Source organism: Marmota flaviventris, chromosome 3, assembly GCF_047511675.1.
Source record: "Marmota flaviventris isolate mMarFla1 chromosome 3, mMarFla1.hap1, whole genome shotgun sequence".
In the NCBI taxonomy this organism is placed as follows: domain Eukaryota; kingdom Metazoa; phylum Chordata; class Mammalia; order Rodentia; family Sciuridae; genus Marmota; species Marmota flaviventris.
In genome coordinates, this window is record NC_092500.1 from 128,183,282 (window position 1) to 128,207,018 (window position 23,737).

Below are 23,737 nucleotides of genomic sequence, written 5' to 3' on the forward strand. Positions count from 1 at the left end.
GAGGCAGGAAGATGGTAAGTTCAAAGCTGGCCTGGGCAACTTAAAATGACTCTGTATATCAAAACAAAAAAAAAATAAAAATAAAAAAGGTTGGAGACATACCTCAGTAGTAGAGTGCCCCTGGGTTCAATCTCCAGTGAAAAAAAAGAGAGGGGGGCTGGGGAAGGAGAGCAGGAGAGAGGGAGGAGGAAGAAAAAAAGAAAGAAACAAAGGAAGGAAGAAAGGACATAGTGTGGAACTGCAAGGATACCTGTGTCTCTCCTGGCAGATAACAGACAAGAAGGCAGTTAGGTTAGAGCAGGGCATTGTTAGTGTGGTGACTGCTTATATTTTAATTAAAAGGTCAGTGTGTACAAAGTTTTTATACTATTTTTCAGGGATTTTGGTATAGGCCAGGAATCACGGTTTCAAAAATCAGATAGCAAGTGAAATTTAAAAAGTAAATTATAAGTAAAACTGAGCAACTGGGCATCTCTTTACTCCTCTACTGTTACTGCCTTCTTGATTTCACTACCAACAAATGGAGCTTGGGTGAAAAGCAGAATGGGAATGGATTCGCCTCCCAAGAAGACTAGACAGGGAAGATCTAGACTTCGGCTAGAGGCTTTTAGTCACAGCTGAACTTGAGTGAACACTTCGTTGTCCTCACTCCATCTAATATAATGTTTTACTTTGTTTCAGACATTTTCTCCAAACTCCCTCTCTCCAGTCAACGGACCACCTGAGTTGGATTAATTTCTCAAATAATTAATACAATCTTGGAACATACTATAGATACTGATCCCCTGGGATATAAAAAGAAAGAATTCATGATGATTAATATATATTTTCCAAAAAAATGACTTCTAACCAGTTGTTATCATTTTGTTAAGTCCCTGCAGCCTACAAAGGGCCACAGAAGGAGAAGGGATCTGCCTTACTTGAACTCATATCTCTCACCTCTACCTCTAGTTTCTTTTTCAAAAAATTCAGGAAATGCAGAGGGCTGAATGAGATGGTCTCTCAAGGAGACTCCCAATAACAACTCTTAAGTCATTCTCATGTGATAATTACAGAAATGTGCAAATGGTTAAGATATTAAGTGATATTAAAAAAGCATTATTAATTGTGTTAGGAATGATGGTAGCATGGTAAATAAATAAAGGAAAAGCCTTTATAGTTTGGCAACATATTACTGAAATTATATTTATGGATTGAATGAAACACTGTCTGGAAATTGCATGAAATTATTCTAATTTCAAAAAAACTGGGTGGTAAATAAAGCAAGCTTAACAAAATATTGGTAACTTAAAATTTGGGTGATGGAAGCATGGAGGTTTATTATACTATTCACTCTATTTAGCATATGTTTGAAAGTTTTCATTATAAGAATATAAATATAAATATAAATATACAATAATATAAAAATAAATTCTTATAATGAAATACAGGGATTCTTGGGGAGAGGATACTACTGCTGTCCCCTAGTGGTCATCCTCTAATTGACTTGCTCACAGCTATAAAATCCCCTATGGGCTTAGGATGTAGCTCAGGGGTGAGTGCTTGCCTAAAACAAATTGGCCAAGGGTTCCAGCCCAGCAACCAGAAAAAAAAAATTAATAATAATAATCATTGTCCCTGGTTCTAGACTGGGCAATCCTTCAACTCATTTTTTGAAGCTTACAATCCAGACTACTCTCTGAAACAGTTGTCCTATTCCAAACAGTTTTAGTTCCTGATATGTTAACTGTGAACAGTGATCAATCTCTTTGCATGCAAAGATAACAAATGAGGGAGAGAAGAGAATGTCATCACTTATACAAAAATGTAAGAGAATATAGGCACCCATCCCAACTCCAGACTCACCATGCTGCGAAGAAGAAGAGGACTTCTCCAGCATGGATTTATAGAGGTTGCGGAAGGACCAGCTTAGATCCTGAAAGTTGATCTCTGAGTAGGAGAATTTGAAGTCGTGGTTGGTGTTATAGAGGGGAGGGGGACCCTCAGAGCTTTCTCGGCTTGGAGCCCCTGATGCCACTGCTCCACCATCCACAGACCCTGTTCCCTGCAAAAACAGGTAAGAAAGTCCTGATCTGTGTCCCAGCTGAGGGAACAATACAACACTTTATGGTCACCAGGCTCTTCTGCCTATCCTCTTGTTCCTCTCATATATTCAGTGGAACAGCATCATTTTCTCCTTCTTTACTCATTGGTTGTTCTTGAGTCTGACCTCATTTTCCATTTCTTCTTTGACTGCCCTTTCCCTACATTACATTCATACCCTTCTTTTCTTAATCATGTTTTTTTTTTTACTCCCCTTCCTCCTTCTCACCTTTTTCCCCCCTGATTTACCTGAAAGTTCTGTTATATCTTTCTCTTCCTCTCTTTCCCTCTTTGGACTTTCTCTTTTGCTTTACCCTTCTTTTCAACTTTATCTTCCTAACATCACAAATAATATGTAATTTTGAACAGAAACCTATCTGAAGCCACACAACCATCTACCCAGCTATCCATCCCTGTGGCCCCTACTACTTTTACTTCCTACCTGGCTATAGCTGGCCATAGATGTGGGGCTCTGAAGTGACATCTGAGGATTCCCCTCAGGAGGCAGCGAGGCTTCTCCACTCCCTGGAACACCTCCCCGTGGGCTCTTGCTTGCTTCCTGTTCTGGTGAGTCTTGGGATAGCTGAGGGTTGCAACAGAAAAGAAATCTGTAAGAAAAATTGAAATATCTTCCCCAAACCCATTGTCTCCCCTCTGCTGGCATTCATCTTAGCTTTGGAAAAGACTGAATATCCAGAAAAGGAGGTAGAAAGAGCAACTGACTCAGAAATGGCATCTTCCCAGGAAGAGGAAACTTACATCATCATCTGGAGGGTGTCTTCTCTTTCGGGAAATGTCAGGGCAGGTATCTATTGTCCAATAAGAGCCCTGGAAGAAGAACCCATCCCCACAGAGAAAAAAATTAATTACCTATAGAAGTTCCCACTTTTGAAAACAGATAATCCAACAGCCATATTAAGAAATAGGCCTGGAGCTCAGGGGTGTAGCTCAATGATAGAATGCTTACCTAGCCTGCATGAGGCTCTGGATTTGATGTCCAATATCAAGGAATGTGGGGGGATGAGGGGGGACAAGACTGAGCATTTACACAGATTATTGTTTTTTTCTTTGATATCAGGGTTTGAACTCAGGGGCACTCTACCACTAAGAGCTATACTTTAGTTCTTTTTAATTTTTATTTTGAGACAAAGTCTCACTAAGTTGCTGAGGCAAACTTGTGATCCTCCTTCTTTAGCATCCCAAATCACTGGGATTATAGGCTTACACCACCATGCCAACCTTCTAGACATTTACATAGAATCCTGAGGGCACTAGTATTAATGAGAAAGAGAACTTTCCTAAAAGCTCATTGTGTGTGCCAGAGGTAGTTCTGTGGTCCAAACACAGGCCTCAATTATTCTGAAGGGTTAGAAGTACAATATTTAGTGCAAAGAATGGCAAAATGGCCAGAGACAGTCATTCCCTTTCTTTGTGACCTGAGGCAAAACTCATCTGGCCTTTAGCATCTGCTTTTGCAAATTGGGAGAATGTTCCATCCCTTTTCTTATGAAAGTAAAAACTAGAGATTTTTTCCATAATTTTTTGTGTATTATAGTTGTACATAATGATGGGATTTGTTGTTATATATTCATACATGCATACAATATAAGAATATAACTTAGCCAATATCATTCCCCAGTACCTCCCCTTTCTCTCCCTTCTCCCTGCATTGGTCCCTTTACTCTGCTGATTTCATTTTCATTTTCATGAGACTCCACCAGCCTAGCCCTTTCCTTTTCCTTTCTAGCTTCCACATAAGAGAAAACATACAATCCTTGATCTTCCTAGTTTGACTTATTTCACTTAACATAATGCTCTCAAATTCCATCCATTTTCCTGCAAATGAAATAATTTCATTTTTCTTTATGAATAAAAAATTTGCTTCATAGCACATTTTTTAAATCCATTCATCTGTTGATGGTCACCTAGGCTGGTTCCATGGTTTGGCCATTGTGAATTGTGCTGCTATAAACATGGGTATGTATGTATCACTGTAGTATGATGATTTTAATTCTTCAGGATAAATACTAAGTAATGGTATAGCTGGGTCATATGGTAGTTCCATGCCTAGTCTTTTTTTTTTTTTTTTTTTTTGGTGCTGGGGATTTAACCCAGGGCTTTGTGCATGTGAGACAAACATTCTACCAACTGAGCTAAATCCCTAGCCCCCCATGCCTAGTCTTTTGAGGAACCTCCATACCAATTTCTACAGTGGTTGTACTCATTTATAGTCCCACCAACAGTGTAAAGTGTTCCTTTTTTCTCCAATCCCTCTAGCATTTATTATTTGTATTCTTGATGACTGCCATTCTGACTAGTGTGAGATGAAATCTCAGTGTAAAAAGTAAAGATTTTTGTACAGAAAAGTTTCTACAAAGGTTATGAAGTAAATCTTTTACATCTAAACAGAAAAAGAATGCCACAAAAAGAAAGGGAGTCTCAAAATCAACTTTATCAAATAGTCCTATTGAAAAAAAAAAAAAAGATTTCACAATCTTCCTTAGTCACCCATTCTAATGGGGTTCCACAAGCTTGTCAACTAAGCTCTTCCTTTGAGGAAAAATAAAGATGCTTCTCTAATTAACATGATTTCCTCTTCTGGGTAATTAAAACAGCCACAGGACTCTGGGCCATCAACTACTTCACTCTCTTTCCTGCTCTTCCCTATGATTTCCACTGCAGTACTCACCTTCCCAGGGTCATCCCGAGGTCTAGGCACCTTCCGGAAACACTTGTTGAGAGAGAGGTTGTGCCGAATGGAATTCTAGGGAAGCAGAGAAGAAAGTTAGATGCAAGAATGTGTGAAGCAAAATATTTTTCAATAGGACATAAAAGAACATAATGCACAATAACGTTCAAGGATCAAGGTACATTTAGCAGCTATTAACTACACTGATGGATAAAACTACATTTCACAAAGCAGAAGCAACTGGATAAGAAAATGAAGAAATTAAATTGATGAGTGAGATCAATCATCATTATAGCCATCCTCTCATCTGCAAACCTCATTATATGGTTTTTCAACTTTTCCACTAACTGACAATAGGTACATAAATGCCTGAAAAATTATATCTGCCACTGGACACGGTGGTGCACACCTGTAATTCCAGCGGCTTGGGAGGCTGAGGCAGGAGGATTGTGAGTTCAAGGTCAGCCTCAGCAATTTATCGAGGCCCTAAGCAATTCAGTGAGGCGGTATTTCTAAATAAAATATAAAAAAGGGCTGAAGATGTGGCTCAGTAGTTAAGTGCCCCTGGATGGTTCAATTCCAGGTACCCACCGCCCCCAAAATATCACATCTGTCCAGTTCTTCAATCCACCCTATCAATGCAAAAGAAAAAGTGTTTTAAAAACTGTTTATATAGGACTGGGGTTGTGGCTCAGCGTTAAAGCGCTCACCTTGTGAGGCCCTGGATTCGATCCTCAGCACCACAAAAAAATAAATAAAGGTATTTTTTTTTAACCTGTTTATATAGACTATAACAAATATAAATCAGGGATAAAACAAAGGCACAAATTACCTTAACTTTCTCAATAGCTCCTAGAATGGTCACACCTGGACCAAAGAAAAATATTATTTATATGTCTTTGATGGGGTTGAAGGTTGTGGTCTAGTGGAGACATATTTACAATAGTAAAGCAAAATGCTTTCAATAGTCTCCAGTTTACTGTCCAGTTTGTATGTTAACTGATTTAAAGAGTGAGAAAACTACATAGAATTCCCATTCCTAATCAACAATTGGCAAACGAGCTATTCCTCCAAGAAATTATAACATCAGCTTTCCTTCTTTGCTTGGAAGAACAACCCCTTCTTCCTTCAACTCTAGGCAAATAACTTAACCTCTCATTATGTGCTTGGTGGAATAGCTGTTGATCAAAGACCTAATTATATATTTTTTTCTTGGTATATGATTTTTCAGAAGATGATGACTATGTGCAATGAAGCTATGAAAATTTGATGGGTTTCCTACCTCTAGGTAGGAGGGAGTAATGCTGTGCCTTGCACAGTGACTTGAACATGGTAGAATGGCAATAAATATTTGTGAAATGAATGAGTGTCCTTTTTGAGGAATCAGAAGAAAAGAGGGTATGATGTACAACAGCATCCATAACTATACTTAATGGCTTGGCATCACTGGAGTTTCCCTGATATATCTTAAGAAAATCATTCAACTCTGAAAAAGGTAAAAGATATGAGATTTTTAAATTGACGTATCTTTGAGACAAGGCAGAGCAAACTGAACTAGATTGTAGAAAGGAAACAGGTACAGAAAAAGAGAAAACAAAGGCTAAAAATAAGTTCTAGAAGCAGTCCTACCTTCCAACCAATGCCAGCATTCTTGTAATAGGGGAAGTTATCACAGATCCAACGGTAAATCTCACTGAGGGTCATCTTCTTGGCTGGAGAGGAGTTGATGGCATAGGTGATGAGTGTAGCATAGCTGTATCGGGGTTTGCCATCCTGGTGGACTGCTGCCTCATCTTTGCTCAGGGTGGCATTAGGATCTGTGGGTGAGCCTGGGGAACACTTGCGGCTGCCCCCTGGAGTTCCAGCCTGGGAGGCACTCCCAAGCTTCTCAATGGTAGCTCGGAGGGTCAGCTGGGGAAGCCAGTCTATGGAAGTGAGGCTACTTTCTAGGTCAGAAGCCATGTTACTTCTGGGCTCTGCGGAGAAGAGGACAAAGGTGGGCAGAAAAATAAATGAGTGTTACCTCCAATGACTAGGGAAAAGAAATACCAGATTCCTAATGTTTAAGGGAAGTATTTCTTCCACTATAATTCCATAGGCAATTCCTTTCCTGGGATGGCCCTCAACCAGTGACCTGAACTCCCAGGCAGATATGTCATCAATCAAATACCAGAAGACCGACTGCTACTTATCGTACATCTTAATGCAAAGCATCCCCACATGGCATCTCCCTGCAGGCAAGACCAGACACCAAACCTCACACCAAATTGAGATATGCCCTCAATTGTCCTTACATACAGCCTTACAACATAACATTTCAGAACTTTGCAGGGATACATTAAAAAAAAAAAAAAAAAAAAACTACTACTAAGCAGGTAAAATTAGTCCATTCTCCAATTATATGACACTTGTTATATTTGCATACATATCCACAGGTAGATAGCACAAGTGTACATGTAAAGAAAAAACAGTCCGAGTAAACAAAGATGTATACTAATGAAGCACATACCAACATTTTTAAAGTTGCTTCATATCACATTCATAATGAGCATTCAGCCTTTTTATCCCAGACACATGTGCTTACGAAACATATTAGACATATCCCAGATATAAATTATATATGACAACCAGCAAAGACCAAATACAAAATTGACAGATAAACAATGGGACACATACACTAAGGTCACAATTAGATATATAGCATACATTACCAACAGAGCATAAAGTCACACAGAAGAAACAGATCTTGAGTACACTGCTACCCTCACACCTTTAAAGCTACCCCTTGCTTGCTTCTGCCCACAGACACTAGTACCAGGAAGAAATCATCAGCAAGAACCTCCCACCTCTCAGCCTGCTGGGCTTAACAGAGCTAGGGAGACACCCAGCTGTGTGCGCATCAGTAACAATCAGATAGCCTGACTAAAAATAGCCACTCTGGGGCTAAGAGCCGGCTCCCCTTCCCCACCCTCCTCCTCCCCCCTTCCTTCCCAGCCAGGCACGCAGGCTCGTCGCACCTCCATGCAAACTCCTAAGGCTGCCAGACCGCCCACGCTTGATGTTTGCACGCCCAACTGCCAACCACACTGCCTGGGTGCTCTTGCTGCCAGAGAGGTGTAGCTACAGTGACATCTTGGTGGGGGAAGGTGAAGAATTAGGGGTGATATCTGTACTATGGGGTCCAGAAAGGCTGGCAAGGACCACTGGGTAGCCATTTGGCACTCCCTTAGAGATGATGCCAGCAACCCCCTAAGCACTTGCTGCCTAACAGGTTTGTGCCTGCACAGCTGCCAGATTCCAGCTGGCTTTTTTTTCCCTCAGTCCCACCAGGACATTGCTCTAGAGGAGTCAGGTCTAGAATGTCTGAGTTCAGATCCTGGACAGAAATATATTAGATAGGTAATGTCTAAATCTACAGCCAGATACATGCATGAGCATATACAAACAAGTACACACAGTTCTACATATTTTGCAGGTCAAAACTCAATTTCAGATAGGACTCCCCCCAACCCTTCTCCTGACCCCAGTACATCTTTCAGGCTCTCTTTTAAGTAGTAATTCTTCTGTCCTTGACACCTACTCTTTCCCCTAAGGGTCAGCATTCTCACTCCCCTCTTCTCCAAGGTCCCATCCATAAAATCTGCCTGTACACACAAGTACAGATCAGAGTGGCCACCCAGTAACACACCCATTCCCGAGGCTAAAGAAAACACCTTAGTGCCTCAGGGGCCTGGGCAGTCAAAGACCCAATTGCAACACAAGAATTGTTTGACAGAAGAAAAAAATATGGGGGAGGGGGGCCTATAAATAACATCATAAAAGGTTTCCCCTTTATCCTTAGCTCCTCTTCCCATCATCTTCCTTTTCATCCTAATACCACCACCTTGCCCAAAACCATGGAAACCTGGAAAATAATAGAGACACTTAATCATTCCAGGCAACCACATATCTTCTCCCAGCCTCTGGGCTATAGCAGGGAGTTTAGACAATATCTCAGTCCCATAGCTGGGTTTCCCCAGCTGAAGAGCAACATGTCAATTAGCAGGTTCTCAATGACCAGGGATTTCCTGGGTCCTGCCCAGAAGAAGAGATCCTTAAAGAAGTTTAACCCTATTTTCTTTCCTTGAGACAAGTTCTCACTATGTTGCCCAAGCTGGCCTCAAACTCCTGTACTCAAGTCCCAAGCTCCCAAATGTGGAGGCTACAGGTATATTTCATTCTTAATTTCTGCTGAAGATCCCTAGGAAATCTTATTTATTTATTTATACAAAGGATTGAACCCAGGGGTGCTTAACCAGCTCCCCCCCCCCGCCTTTTTTTTTCAGATTTTACTTAGAGACAGGGTCTCACTAAGTTGCTTAGGGCCTTGCTAAATTGCTGAAGCTGGCTTTGAACTTGAGATCATCCTGCCTCAGCCTCCTGAACCCCTGGGATTACAGGCATGTGCCACTGTACCCATCTTAAGAGCACAAAGATCTCCAGTTGATATTTCATCTGAAACTCTTTCAAAACTGAAAAAGAGCATGAGAGTGAATTTAAAGTGTTTAGAGTCCTTAGAGAATCCTTTTGACACACGCCAATCACCATGACTTCTGAATGGAAGCAATCAACCTTTTACTAGTTGTTCTGTGCTCTTTTATACCCTTACCCCAGCACCAGTTTAGGTCACTGAGGTTAAATTTAACCTTTCTCCTGGACCCTCCCAATCAGTTCTCCAGATAGAAAACCCAGTACTCAAAATATACCCAATCTTACCAGCTATAAGAAGCTTGCAGGGTCAGATCCTTCTGGTCTTCCAGCACCACTCTCCTAAAACCTGTCCCACATCCTCACCCCATTCATTTCCCCATTCTTGAAGGGCAGCCTCATGTATAGAACTTAGGAGACAGAGGTTCCTCAGCTGTATTGGCAACTCTGCCACTGACTCAGAGTGTCCCTAACAATCCCTTGCTCTCTGATGAAGTCTTAATACCTCAGTTTCCCCTTCAATAAGAGATGAAGTCATCAACCCTGCCAAAGCTTTATCCCTGGAGGGAAGGGAATGAAGCTTAATGAGCTCGTGGCTACCACACATTCCACACTCCCCAAAATAATGGCACGAGGCTAATGTTCAGGGCTATTATTAGAAAGGCAAACAAGAGGTAGTTCCATTTCTGAGTCCAACCAACCTAGTTACCCAGACCTCTCATTCCAGGTGGGCCTTGTGCCACTGGGCTTGGGCAGAACCTGAGTCAGGCCACATTCTTCCGTGTGTGCTGGAAGACTGAAAGGAAATACCCGCAGAAACGGGGAAAGGCAGCCAAAGGGCAGGCTCCTTCATATCCACAGGACGTCTAATAAGGACTACAGTACCAGGGGAAAGGCAGAGAAAAACAGGAACACATTCTGTGAGAGCTAAAGACCAATCCTGGGTGAGATGTGTAAGATCCAAAATAACTGACACAGTTTACTTCTCATTTTATCTCAATGACTTGTAATTATTCTCTGTGTAGTGCCAAAATCAGGTGTTAAGGAGTAATAACTTTCTACCCTGTTCATAATTCCAAAACTAATAAGACAATGGCTAAGTGTACCTCATATCAGTCAGACTGCCTGTGTTTCAATGCCAGCTCCATTACCTCTGACTGTGCCCCTCAAGCAAATCACCTAATCTCTCTGTGTCTTAGTTTCTTCACCTATAAAACAGACAATTATTGTACCAATAAGTATTGTTATAGGGATTTAAAGTTAGTATTTTTAAGTACTTTGTATGTGCTACCTAAGTATAGCTGTTATTTTTGAATGGGGAAATATAAAGACTATTAGTGGGCTGGAAGTGTAGCATAGTAGTAAAGTGTAGGCTCAGCATGTGTGCAAAGAGAATATTAGAATTTAAAAATTAGAGAACTGACAGACCATGAACAGGTAAGACTGGAATCAGCAAGCCAATACCAAGTATACAATGTCAGAATTACAAACTTTTCCTTTAGAGATCATACCCCCATACTGAATAATACTAAGATTGAAAAAACCCCAAGGATGAAGGCATAGGGGAAATACTATCTCTTATCTTTCAGGGGGAACTAGTTGTAGTTGTAAGACATGGTCTGGAAAATAGCAATCTCTACCTCTTAATTAATCCAACCCAACAGCCAACTGCTTCTAATTGATTCCTTAGAGGCAAAGAGGGTTAGGGAAACTCAGATCAAGCAGGGCCAGTTAAACTGTGCAATAGTAGTATATCTGGAGCTGTTAGGATACACTTCTCTCTAAACTATTCAGAAGCTGCTCTCCAGCATCTGGTAAAGTGCTTTGGAAGAAACAGACTGTTTGAAAAGTGGAGGAGGCAGTTCTAGACTTAGAAGTCAGGGATTCTCATCCTTTTGAGACTAGAGGTATCAGGGATGAAGCTCTCTTATTGGTCCTAGAAGAAATGGTCCCAACCTGAGACTGGGCTTCCCTGCTACGTGGAATGAGGCTCCCACTGACAGGGGGATGCCAAGCCTTTCTTCCCAGTTGGGCATCCTTAACCACCACCTTTTCCAGGTCTTTGCAACAGATCATCTGCTCCTAGAGGCCTATCAGAAACACAACTCTAGGGAATTGGAGTATAGTCTGAAAAGCACATGTCCCTGTTCTCCACACACTTATGCAAAACACTGACAAAAGACGGGAGCAACACTCACCTCAGTTAAGAAACACATGTGCAACATTCTACCCACACAGCCATACAAATCTGTGGGGTATAGCCCTGTCTCATATACCACCAACAACAGGTATCTTCCAGGAACAAGTAGACATACCTAGGGACTTAAGCAGACCACCAGCAACCTAGACAGAAAGGGGAAAAAATATCCCAAGGGGAGGAAGCCTTTCACATGGCCTTGCTGTGGAGTACAATGCCCCTTACTGAAGATAAGGTATGTTCCAATGGTGAAGCAGGAAAGCTAGCACCCAGTTAAGTGACCTCAGGTTGAAAGACAGAGATCTACTAAAAACACAGCCCAGGCTCATCTAGGAAAATTTCTTAGCACCTTTTTCCTGCTTTTTCTGAAGATTCTGAACATTGATAATTTCCTATCTTATGTGGGAAACTTAAACATAAAGTTCCAGGGACCTGAACTGAACAAGAAACAGAGGATAAAGACTATTAGGTGCTTTTCTGGAAAGAAACTAATGGACTCCTTAGAGGTAAAATCTCCTATTGGTCAACTATTCAGATGGAAGATTGGAGAGGGGTTAGTAGCAACCCTCCTCTCTATCAAGGACCTGATTTGCTGATGAACTGTCAGCGAAGGGCAGGAGAACTGTACAGGACTGGGGCAGATCCAGTATTTGTGAAGAACTTTAACTCAGGAATGTCAGTCCTCTGTACACTGTCTTTTTGCCTCAGGGGATTCATATTTTCCCTGTGGATTTTGTAGGGAGAGAGATACATCCAATTAGGAATGAGAATGTCAGGAGAGGAGTCCTCCCAGTATCTGAAGTAGGGTTAGTGGGGACAGACTGTTTCTCTTGCTTGTAAAGAGTAATCACAGTGGGTTGGAAAGGACACTTCTGGCAGATACTTAGCTGAACTAGGCATGCCCTAGACAAGCCTAGGACAGGAGCTGCCACCATGACTTTGATGAGGGCCCACTCTCCAGGTGAAAAGGCCCAAGGATGGAGGAGGGTGCTATGGAGTCCAGTTGGGTTAGGTCCATCACTATTACACAGTATGCATGCAGTTCTGAAAAAGCAACTGTTATCAGTGATCCAGTTGTCCTCAGTATGAAAACATCCACTTCCCTAGGGACCTTAAATGAGATTCATCCCTTTAGTCCTCCCAAACACTAACAAACCCATTTCTCTGAGTTTTTGCAACAAGATGTAGGTTCCAATTAAGAAGTTCCTTCAGACACATTTTCCAGAGGATTCTGAGTTATCACTCTACTTTCCCCAGTAACGAAACCCAAGATCTATCATTTCAGGCCCCTAAGCCCACTGGTGCCTAAAGATGACAGAGAAAAATAAAAGAAAACACTAACCTGTCTCCACCAGTCCCCCGGCAAAGGGAGGAAACCACCTGGTACTGGAGTTTGAGGTTGGAGGGATTCCCCTTTTCAGAGGCAGGTGACTGTTCTCATCCTCAGTGGGTCTTCCTGTCCTTGACTGAACCTCCCAAGCTTGTGAGGGGAACTGGGTCCCCTGAGGATGAGGAGCCGAGGGGGGAATGGGTGGAGGAGGAGAAGGAGGTCCTACCTGGGGAAGGTGGCACACCCCCCACACCCTGCCAGTTACCCTGGGGAGGAGGGGAGGAGCCTCTCCCAACCAGGAGTTGTCTCCTCCCCCTTGGGGGAGTCCCTCTCGCCCCCAAACTGAATGTTTCGGGGGCGGAGGGTTCTTTCTGTCTGCTGGAAATCTGAGCGGAGGGGCTCTACCTGGTTCCACTGTCTAGGTGAAAGGAAGTTTCCGCCTTTCTGGAGAAAGGCGGAAAGCCAATTCCTCCTCTCACTATAGTGTACTTTGCTACTGAACCTAAGGACGCCTCTCCTCCGTGAGTACTGAGTGGGATGGAGGGTGTCTACTCCATTGGCATATTCCCCTTTCTCTTTGCCTCAAAAGTCTTGAACTGTTTAGAGTGTGTTTGGAGGGTGGAGACTCGCAGGGGCGGTCCCCCTCCGTTCCTTAAGGAAGGATCGCCTCTTTCTGCTTCTGGGGGTCTTCTCCGGAGCCACTATGGGGGTTTCCTCGCCTCTAGGAAGGCGAGCTGCGTCTCCTACCACGAGCTTTTCTTTCCTTCACCCAAGGGGCTTGGGGTCTTCCCTCCAACAGGAGAGAGGGTTCTTTGGTCCCCGCTCCCGCCCACGTTCCTGGGGGTGTCCCAGAGGGTGGGGTTTTCGTACTCCCCGCTCTCCCCTGGCTGGCCTGGGCAGCAGGGTCCGGGAGGCCGCGGCTTCCGACTCCCGTCACTGGCTACTGTGGCGGCAGCGCCTCCTCTAGTCCTGTCCCGTCCCGTCCTTTGCCTTCGGCGCGTGGGGCTCCCCGCGCTGCCACCTCTCGGGCTCCGTCCAGTCGGGGCTCCCGGGGAGCCAGAAAGCGGACGGACAGTGTCAGGGCTCGGCTCGGGCTCGGGCTCGGCTCGGCTCCGCTGCAGGCCCCGGCTCCTCCCCGGCCTCCGCGCCGCACTCCGCGCCCCTCCCCCTTCCCCGCCCGCCGGGCCGCCGCCTCCCCGCGCGGGTTAAGGAGGAGCGGGTCGGCTCCGAGCGGCGAGCCGCCGGGGTGTGCGCTCCACCCGGGCAACCGCACGGCTGCCTCCCGCTGAAGCCTACTAACGCCCAGCCGCTGCGCACTCACCTCCAGCCGCCTCCCCGCCGCTGCGCTCCGTGCCGCTTGCGGTCTACCTGGGGTGTCATCCCACTGCTCCCTGTCTGGAGAGTCCCTCGTGCACACCTTACACTGTCAATTCCAATTTACACACTAATTCTGGTACTCTGATCTTTTCCCATTCTACTGCATTCTCTATACAGATGAGCAACTTGTTTTCTCAGAAATTTCTTTGATGAGTTTCTCTTTTCCCCGAGGCAGTTTATAAATTATTATAGAGATTGAAGGAAGGTTAATATTTTGCCCTGATATCATCCTGGAGTTCAGTAACTACTCTTCTCAGTGAGTGGACACATAAAAGGATAAGTGATCTAGCAACTGACAAATAAACATCAGAAGATGTGGGTCCTGTTCGCTTTTCCTGCTCTACAAACTTGTGCAAGGGCCCTGTTCTCTGGAATCTTGGTCGCGGAAGGCGGGGCGGGGACCAGACACTCCTCCTGCTACCCAATAAGGCTGTTGCAATTACTAAAAGAGTTAATTTATGTGAAATGCTTTTAAACTATATCTTGTCCTGAGTGTCATATAGAATGTTTTTTAAAGCACATCCTTAGCCAGTTGTGGTGGCACATGCCTGTAATCCCAGTGACTTGGAAGGGTGAGCCAGTAGGATCACAAGTTTAAGACCAGCCTCAGCAATCTTATCCAGGCCCTAAGCAACTTAATGAGACCCTATCTCAAAAAAAAAAAAAAAATAAAAAAAATATATATATATGACTGGGGATGTGGCCCAGTGATTAAGTGTCCTGGGGTTCACTCCACAGTACCCAAAATAAATAAATAAAACATATCCTCTGCCCCTTCCACAACAATCTATCAGAGACAGAAAAATGCCACTAGGAAGCCTACTTCAGCTTTCTTCCTCCATTCATGATTCTGCTACAAACACTTATGTATTTTATCCTCTGGCTTATTAAGCTTTTCTCAAATTACTCTATGTTCTATACAAAATAACATGAAGGCAAAAAGATTGCTCATTTAATATTTGAATTGCCCAAAAAAGACTGCATACACAAGCTTACAACTTGATGACTGAATTTTGCCTTAGATAATAAAGTCTTTGTGTCTTCTAAATATACACTACTATAATTTAATTAAATTATATGTACATATAATTACATTATATTTATAATGTGCAGGCATTAAAGCTAAGCACATAACTGGGAGCTGTGGTGCAGGTATGTATTCCCAGTAACTGGGGAGTCTGAGGCAGGAGGATTACAAATTTGATACCAGCCTGAGAAATTTAATGAGACCCTGTCTCAAAATAAAATTTAAGCCAGGTACAGTGGCACAAGCCTGTTATCTCAGTGACTGGGGAGGCAGAAACAAGAGGATAACAAGTTCAAAGCCAGCCTCAGCAATTTATCAATGCCCTAAGCAACTTAGGGAGATCCTGTCTCTAAATAAATTATAAAAAGGCCTGGGAGGGGCTGGAGTTTGTGGCTTAGTGGTAGAGTGCTTGCCTAGCTTCTGTGAGGCACTGGATTAAATTCTCAGCACCACATATAAATAAATAAATAAAGGTTCATCAACATCTAAAAAAATAATAATTAAAAAAAAAGTTGGGAATGTGGCTCAGTGTTTGAGTGCCCCTGGGTTCATTCAATCCCTAGTACCAAATAAGTAAGTAAATCAAATTTAAAAGTGTAGAGGATATAGCTCAATGGTAGAGTAATTGCCTAGCAAGCATGAGGCCCTGGGTTTGATCCCCAGTACTACAAAAAAAAAAAAAAAAAATCAAACTAGGCATTTACAGTTTGTTCTTCTGGCAATACTATAAGACACTGTAATTATACCTTTTATAGGTGGGAAAAACTATAACTTAGAGATATTAACTGTGTCTAAATTCACATAATTAGTTCATATAAGTCACACATTGTTCACATAATTAGGAATATTATTTTACATTAAAACACTTAAATCTAACATGGCTCTTAACCTCTATTTCATTGTCCTGAACTGTGAGAAATAAGTCATCCTCAGCCAGGTGTGATAGCCCACACCTGTAAACCCAGAGACTAGAGAGATTTAGGCAAGATGATCACAAGTTCAAGACCAGCCTCAGGAACTTAATGTCCCAATAAAAATTTTTTGAAAAGTAACTCAGTGGTTAAACACCCTTGAGTTCAATCCCCAATACCACACACACACACACACACACACACACATGCAAAATAATAATAATAATAACAACAATAAAAAAGCAAATAAATAAATAATAAATCTTTAAAAAGTAATTATATTTAACTCTGGAAGTACAAATAGGAGTTGTTTTATTTTTATATTTTCCTTACCATTTAGGTATTTTGCAAATTTTTTTTGGGGGGGGGCACTAAGAATTGAACTCAGAGGTTCTTAACCACTGAACTACATCCCCATCCCTTTTTGAGACATGGTCCTCACTAAATTGCTTAGGGCCTGATTAAGTTGCTGAGGCTGGCCTTGAACTTGTGATTCTATTGCCTCAGCCAGCTGAGTTGCTGAGATCACCAGAATGTGCCACTACAACCATCTAGACATAATTTGGGGTGAGAGTCAGGTACTAGGGATTGAAGTCAGGGATACTCAGCCACTGAGGCATATCCTCAGACCTATTTTGTATTTTATTTAGAGACAGGGTCTCACTCAGTTGCTTAGTGCCTTGCTGAGGCTGGCTTTGAACTCGCAAACCTCCTACCTTAGCCTTCCGAGCCCCTGAGTGGAGCAAGATTTTAAAAAGCCACTGAAACATACCAAAACCAATCAATTAATTAATTAATAGAGCTGGGGTTGTGGCTCAGCAGTAGAGCACTTGCCTAGCATGTGTGAGGCACTGGGTTCGATTCTTGGCACCACATACAAATAAATAAAGGTCTATCAACAACTAAAAAATATTTAATAAAGAAAGAAAGAAAGAAAATGTAAGGATCCACACCTCTTTATTATAAAGCATGTTATATAATTATTTGAGTATTAGTCCACTTTAACCAAAACTCTTGATAACATCTGTAACTAACATGCCACAATACACACTTTGGAAGCTTTTTTTTTTTTAAAGACCAGTGTACTACTTGAAATATATAATATAGTGGATAAGATTCATGTATTTAGATCTTAGCTTTGACCCTTAATAACTGAGAGAACTCGGGTAAATCACAGTTGTAGTAACTGCTTTATTACTCAGTTTCTTCATCAGTAAAATGGGGTTAATGATGATACCTATTTCATAGTATTTCAGAGGGATTATGTGACTTCATACATGTAATGCACTTAGATAACTGCCTGAGAGAGTGGTACCCTAGAAATTAAAGAGACTCAGAAGACATATCAACCAATTGCAATATATATGGACCAAGAGACATGTCCTTCAAATGCAATATGTGGACTTTTTAGGAGAGCCTCACTAGAACAATTTAACTGGATGAAATATGAGACAGCTAGTAAAATGTCAATACTGACTTGATAATATAAAAAATTCTCATACTTTAGATGCATTCATTGTTATTTTTTAAGAATCTTAATTTTTTAAAAATGCACATGGGAGTATAGAGTCTTGAAATTTGCTCCAAGATAATTTGGGACGGAGGAGAAAAGTAGAGGTGATAAAAGATTGGCCAATGTTGCTTGTTACAACATCGAAAAAAAAAAAAAAACTATTCTCTCTACTCTTGAGCTTGAAAATTTACAAATAGATAATTTTTTTAAATACTGTTAAAAATGCTGGAACATAATAAGAAGTATCAAAGTGTTCACTATTATGGTATGCTTTGTGTGTAGAAAAATTACCTAATGTTAGTTTGCACCCATTACAGTGTGTTTTCTTTTACACAACTTCTTTTATTACTCATATCAAATTTAGAAAAAGGGGATTATAATCTTTATTTTACAAAGGAGAAGACTGGATCAGAGCCAAGACCACAAGCACCTGCAGTATACTACTGTTACTCTTCCAGCTTCCTGGGAAACTAGTAACTAAGGTTTACAAACGATTCATTTATGATATTCTAAGCTTATATTCACACATCAGAAAAATTCTGCCACTTTCAAAAGGTAATCACGGGGGAAAGAAAAAGACAATAACAACAGTGACTAAAAAGTTCTCTTCATAGTTTGTATTTCCCTTACAGAGTTTATACTTTAAAGCTTTCTACCTAAATTCTATATCCTCTACCTAACCTGGTTATTCTCCCAAATACAAGACTAGAACCAAGGTTCAGGGACTAGAGAATGAGAGATCCTGTGGGAAGCGCAATTGGTAAGCAGGAGGCCCACACATCCCAGTTGTGAGGCCCAGCCTCCCAGTTGCTCTGTTCCACCTTAAGAAGCTCTAGCCTTTCCCCAAACCGAACAGGCACTCAGCTCCTCCCACCCCCGTGTCAGCCCGGGCCCGGGAACGTGGAGAAGGGAGGAGAGGCGCACTGAATGGAAAGATTGGCGCCAAAGGCGGCAGGATCTCTCCTTCCCCTTACTCTACCCCGCGGGAGAGCAGCGAGTGAAGCACGGGCCTTTGGGGTTGGGACTTTTTCCGAAGGACTTCAGGGATGGGGATGAGTTATACTGAAACGGGGGCGGGGTGGAATGTGAGTCGCGGGGCCCATCTTGGGATAGGATCAGAAGGGAACTGAACCCGGCACATGATATAAACGGTTCAGTATGCAGCCATCGTTGGTAAGAAGTTGTAACTTCACTGGTTCGGGACGCACCTCTTCGAATCATTTCCAAAAGAGGGGGCAAGTTTTCCATTCTCCGCCCCAATTCCCCATCTTCATTTTAGTTGGTTGGCTTTAGAATGGGCTGGGCCCAACGTTGCTCGTTGATTGGCTACGTAGGCAATCTATCACAGGGTGTCGCAAGAGAGGAGTGGCCGTTTGGGGAGGAAGTGAAGATTATTTTCGTACCTCCTACCCTAACTACTGATTGGTTAAGATTTGCGATGATGTAAAACTAGGAATGAAAATGTCCACTCACGGGAATACCCTATTGGCCGTCCTCTCAGGATGGAAGTCTAGGGTGGGACTGGGAAGAGTCAGCCGAACTCTGTTATTGTAGGGAAGGACCAAATTGATTGAAACCCGGAAATGAGTTTAGAAGGAAAATGAGGGAAATCCAAGGCACCTTCTTTGCCCTCAAAGCAGGTCATTTCCTGTATGGGATCGATAGTTTCCTGTTTACTCCTCCGAAGTCAGAGAGTAAGCTGGCTTTTTGGAATATTCGTGACAATTTAACCTTTATGAACTTTTGGTCTCAAACTTCCCATTTATTTATGCTATCCTAGAGAATGAATGAGATGGAGAAAAAGAAAAACCGGGAGTTTATCCCTGTCCGTAGAAAAGGATGAGAAAACTGAAGAAGATAGGTTAATAAAGTGTGAAGGAGATACCAGACCTGATTATAAAATGAAATTATAAGAACATTATGATGAAGACAATGCCTAAGGAAAGAGTTAATTTTCCTATACTTTGTAACTTTCAGAACTCTGTAGGAATGTACCTACCTCACCTAATTGCAAGTATAAATTGTAGGTTACTATGCCAATTAACTGCTGTCTAAACTATAACATCGTTGGCTTAGTTCTTAGAAGTGAAACTCTTCAGGAGATAAAATCAAAGTTATCTTGAGTTACTGCTGCCTTGGGTTAAGGCCACTGAACAATATTATTCGCAGGTGTTTTACTGTCTTTGTTTTACAGGTGTGAACTAGTTATTGTAAATTCTCTGTGCATAATGGCCCTTGGTCGCGTAGGTCAAGAATTCAAACCCACCAATGTTGTAATGGTCAAGAAATGTCAAATTTCCTATAAAAGCCCCATGTAACCTCAGCGTGGGACCCAGAATTTAAGAGCACTAGTTCATCAGGGTCCGCCAGGGAAAATAAACTGTTCTCCAATACTGCAAGTGGTGCTTGGTCTCTTGCAGAGCATGATTTCCATAACAAAAGAAGTCATTTGTACAATAATTGGAGAGTGTCGGGAGTTGAAAAAAAACTATAATGATTTATCTGAAGAAAAATCATTAATCACTTGGGGCTGGGGATATGGCTCAAGCGGTAGCGTGCTCGCCTGGCATGCGTGTGACCCAGGTTCGATCCTCAGCACCACGTACAAACGAAGATGTTGTGTCCACCAAAAACTAAAAAATAAATATTAAAAAAAAAAAAAAAGAAAAATCATTAATCACATACAGAAGCTTTCCTGGTACTGCTTTTACTTATTGTATGTCCAGTGCCTGGCAGTATAAAATAAGGAGTAGGTGGTCAATTGCTGAATTAAATTAAACCAACATGAAAAAACTTTAGAATGTATGCTGGACAAATCATATAAATGTCAGAATTTTAGAATGTTTTAAAAGATGGCTATGTCAATTTTATGAGCCTCAAAAAAATGTTTCACACTCACTTACCACCTGGATTAATTCAGCTGTAAATTCAGAAGTAGGTCAGCTTCCCAGACCTCCTGTGAAGTTATCCATCTGGGAAAATGCTACCACTTTCTCTTTAACACCCAGAGGCCTTTAACATTTGAAAGCAAATTGCCCCTGAAAGTGCCTTTCTAGAAAAATGGAAAAGATGTGCTCTACATCCAGTGAGTGAAAAATAAGAACATGTTTAACCTACAACCTGAGGTTCAAAGCTAGGAATAAATTATTACTTGAGAGCATTGAGAGAGATTCTCAATATTATGTTAAATAGGCAACATGAATTTGCCTTCCAACATGAATATATACCTTTTTTTTCCTAGTACACATTTTTCTTACACTCTTCCTCCATGAGATTCTGCCTCACCTTGGACCCAGAGCAATGGAGTTGGCCATCTATGGACAGAGATTTCTGAAACCGAATGTACTGCAACAGATCCCCAATTCCTCCACCCTCTGAAAGCGTCTCACAGAAAATTCCTTCAGTCAAAGAAGTTTCTAATTCCAGAAAACTTTTGTGGTCTTGTTCCCAGACTGGCAGATTTCACCAGGATAAATACATCACCATATCCAGTTTCTGGACTAACAAGTGAATTCCAGCCATCATGGCCCAAGTGGGGCTCAGAAAGCTTCAGACCTCCAAGAAGATTCCTTTACTATGCCCCAGATTTTTACTCTCTCCTCATTATTTTTCTTACTGAAGCTACAGCCAGATCTCTTTCCTTTCTTTCTCCACAAAATGTCTTTAAAATACTCCTCACTTATTATGTTTGTATTTCATCTCTACTCCTTTTTGCCTCTCCCTACATTTACTTCTGTAGCCTATTATGTTTGGTTTGTTTTGTTTTGGGTACCTGGGATTGAACCCAGTAGTGCTAAATCACTGAGTCACACACTTTAAAAAAAAAAAAAAATTGAAACAGGATCTCGCTAAGTTGCTTAGGACATCACTAATTTGCTGAGGCTGGTCTTGAACTTGTGATCCACCTGCCTCAGTCTCCCCAGTTGCTGGAATTACAGGCATGCACCACCAGGCCTGGCCTATATGTTCATTTTAAAGGCCACCACACATGAGGCAGAATCTCATGGAGGAAGATTAGTGGTGCATACCTCTAATCCCAGGAGCTCAGGAGGCTGAGGCGGGAGGATCGCCAGTTCAAAGTCAGCCTCAGCAACTTATTGAGGCACTTAGTAACTCAGGGAGACCCTGTCTCTAAATAAAATATAAAAAAGGGCTGGGGATGTGGGCTTAGTGGTTGAGCACCCCTGCGTTCACTCCTCAATACAAAAAATAAAATTAAAGGCCATCAACATCCTCCCAATGGGTCCTTCTCCACATGTCCTGTTCAATCAACAGTGTTGATCCTGCTTGCCTTTGAAAACCCCTTTTCTTTCTTGACATCAGAGAGCTTTTCTATCCCAATTTCTATTCTCACTTTTACCAGTCTTTTATAATTTCACTCACTAGTTCTTCTTCCTCCAACCTTCCCTGAATGAGGTATTCTTTAGAATTCTATCTTCTACCTCTACTTATTCTAAAAGTGCTCATTTCTAATCTCACACATTAATAAACAACTTCCAAATAAACAACTTCTTTCCAGGTCTCCATAAATTTTTTTTAAAGTGTTTGAAAGAAAACCACAGTTCCTTCCTAGTAATGCTAAATAAGTCATGCAAAAACAATAATTATTTTTTAAAAATATGTTTTAATAATAGACACAATGCCTTTATTTTATTTATTTATTTTTATGTGGTGGTGAGGATCAAACCCAGTGTTTCACATGTGTGAGGCAAGTGCTCTACCACTAAGCCACAACCCCAGGCTCCACAAAAAATTATTTTTAAGTTAATAATTAATACATTTATAGCACTCTTTTCCTTTAGTTATACTCTGTAAGACAAAACAAATTGTCAGGGATTATGGAAGGGGCATGGAAGTTGATAATGTAGAACCCAGCACCAAGTCTAAGAAAGGAAAAAGAAAATTATTACCGGGTGCATGGCACACACCTGTAATCCTAGTGGCTCAGGAGACAGAAACAGGAGGATCTGGAGTTCAAAGCCAGCCTCAGCAATGGCAAGGCTCTAAGCAACTCAGTGAGACCCTGTTTCTAAATAAAATACAAAATAGTACTGGGGATGTGGCTCAGTGGTTGAGTGCCCCTGAGTTTAATCCCTGATACACCCCCCAAAAAAATTATTGTTCCCAGTCATAGATCCAAGCCCTTAAACAAATAAAAAGGTTGTGTGTGTGTGTGTGTGTGTATGTTTGCATGCATGTGTGTGCACATTTACTGGGAATGGAATAAACCTGGTACTTTGCACTTGCTAGGCAAGTACTTTACCACTGAGCTACATGCCCAGCCCAAAAGTGGTATCTTGACTGGTAACAACAAGAGATATTGAGTAAAATAGAACCTTGGGTTCTAGAAAAATCCTTAATTGGAGCTTGGCTGCCTGCTCTTTTGAAATAATGGTAATTGAGTTTCTTTCATCTATGGAGACCCAAGAAGCAGCTATAAAACCTCAAAAGATCAGGGATGAAAGCAACATGTTACACTTCATTTGGCATTTGTGGAAAAAGGAAAAAAAGGGACATAAGAGTATAAGAGGAACTTATTGAAGCATAGAAGGGACAATGTACTTATTGTGGCTCAGTCAGGTATGATTTGTCAGAGTGGGTTGCACTAAACAGAAACCCCCTTAAGTAGAAAAGGCTTTAATATAGGGATGTAAGTACTTACAAAATCTTTGAAAGTATTGGAGGGACAGGGTCTCTGTTATATTCCAGAAATTGCTCTAAGCCCATGAGGGGAGCTTCAGAAAGGAGAGAAATGAAGACTATTTGGTTAGACTATGCATAACTACATTATAGTCTTACGCATAGATTGAAAAGCACATCACCCTGCCTGTGATCTAGGAATTCATTCTTATGCATAGTCAAAACATAGTTACACTATGCTTTGAATTGAAGAGCACATCACCATGCCTGTGATCCAGGAATCAACGACCTACTGCTAATGCTGCCTCAACAGTCTTCATTAACCATGAATACAGTAATTAAGCATTGCAACACTGCTACAGAAAAGCCAACAAGCCAGTGGTGGTGGTATATGCCTGTAATCCCCAGCAGCTCAGGAGGCTGAGGCAGGAGGATCCCAAGTTCTAAACCAGCCTCAGCATATTAGCAAGGCCCTGTATCCAAAAAAAAAAAAAAAATGCTGAG

General features: G+C 41.7%; 2 protein-coding genes and 1 long non-coding RNA gene across 4 annotated transcripts in view; 2 read left to right on the forward strand and 1 right to left on the reverse strand.

Moving 5' to 3' along the window:
- The window catches only part of C3ar1 (complement C3a receptor 1), an 18,224-nt gene extending 17,100 nt beyond the window's left edge, over positions 1-1,124 (forward strand). The window contains exon 3 of the mRNA XM_027950554.2: positions 682-1,124. The gene's annotated coding sequence lies outside the window, so the exon portion shown is untranslated. The remainder of the gene's footprint in view (positions 1-681) is intronic.
- The window catches only part of Foxj2 (forkhead box J2), a 19,665-nt gene extending 6,577 nt beyond the window's left edge, over positions 1-13,088 (reverse strand). For both annotated transcript variants that reach the window (XM_027950551.3, XM_071610384.1), the window contains exons 1-6: positions 12,778-13,088; positions 6,401-6,747; positions 4,772-4,846; positions 2,842-2,910; positions 2,525-2,665; positions 1,846-2,044 (exon numbers count right to left, since the gene is read on the reverse strand). In XM_027950551.3, coding sequence (XP_027806352.1) covers positions 1,846-2,044; positions 2,525-2,665; positions 2,842-2,910; positions 4,772-4,846; positions 6,401-6,733 — 817 coding nt within the window. In that variant the 5' untranslated portion in view covers positions 6,734-6,747; positions 12,778-13,088. The remainder of the gene's footprint in view (positions 1-1,845; positions 2,045-2,524; positions 2,666-2,841; positions 2,911-4,771; positions 4,847-6,400; positions 6,748-12,777) is intronic.
- A 109-nt stretch (positions 13,089-13,197) lies between these two features.
- LOC139705244 (uncharacterized) lies at positions 13,198-22,123 on the forward strand. Its single transcript, XR_011707150.1, has 2 exons — positions 13,198-13,286; positions 20,835-22,123. It is a non-coding gene; the product is annotated as an uncharacterized lncRNA (long non-coding RNA).
- The last annotated feature ends 1,614 nt before the right edge of the window (positions 22,124-23,737 follow it).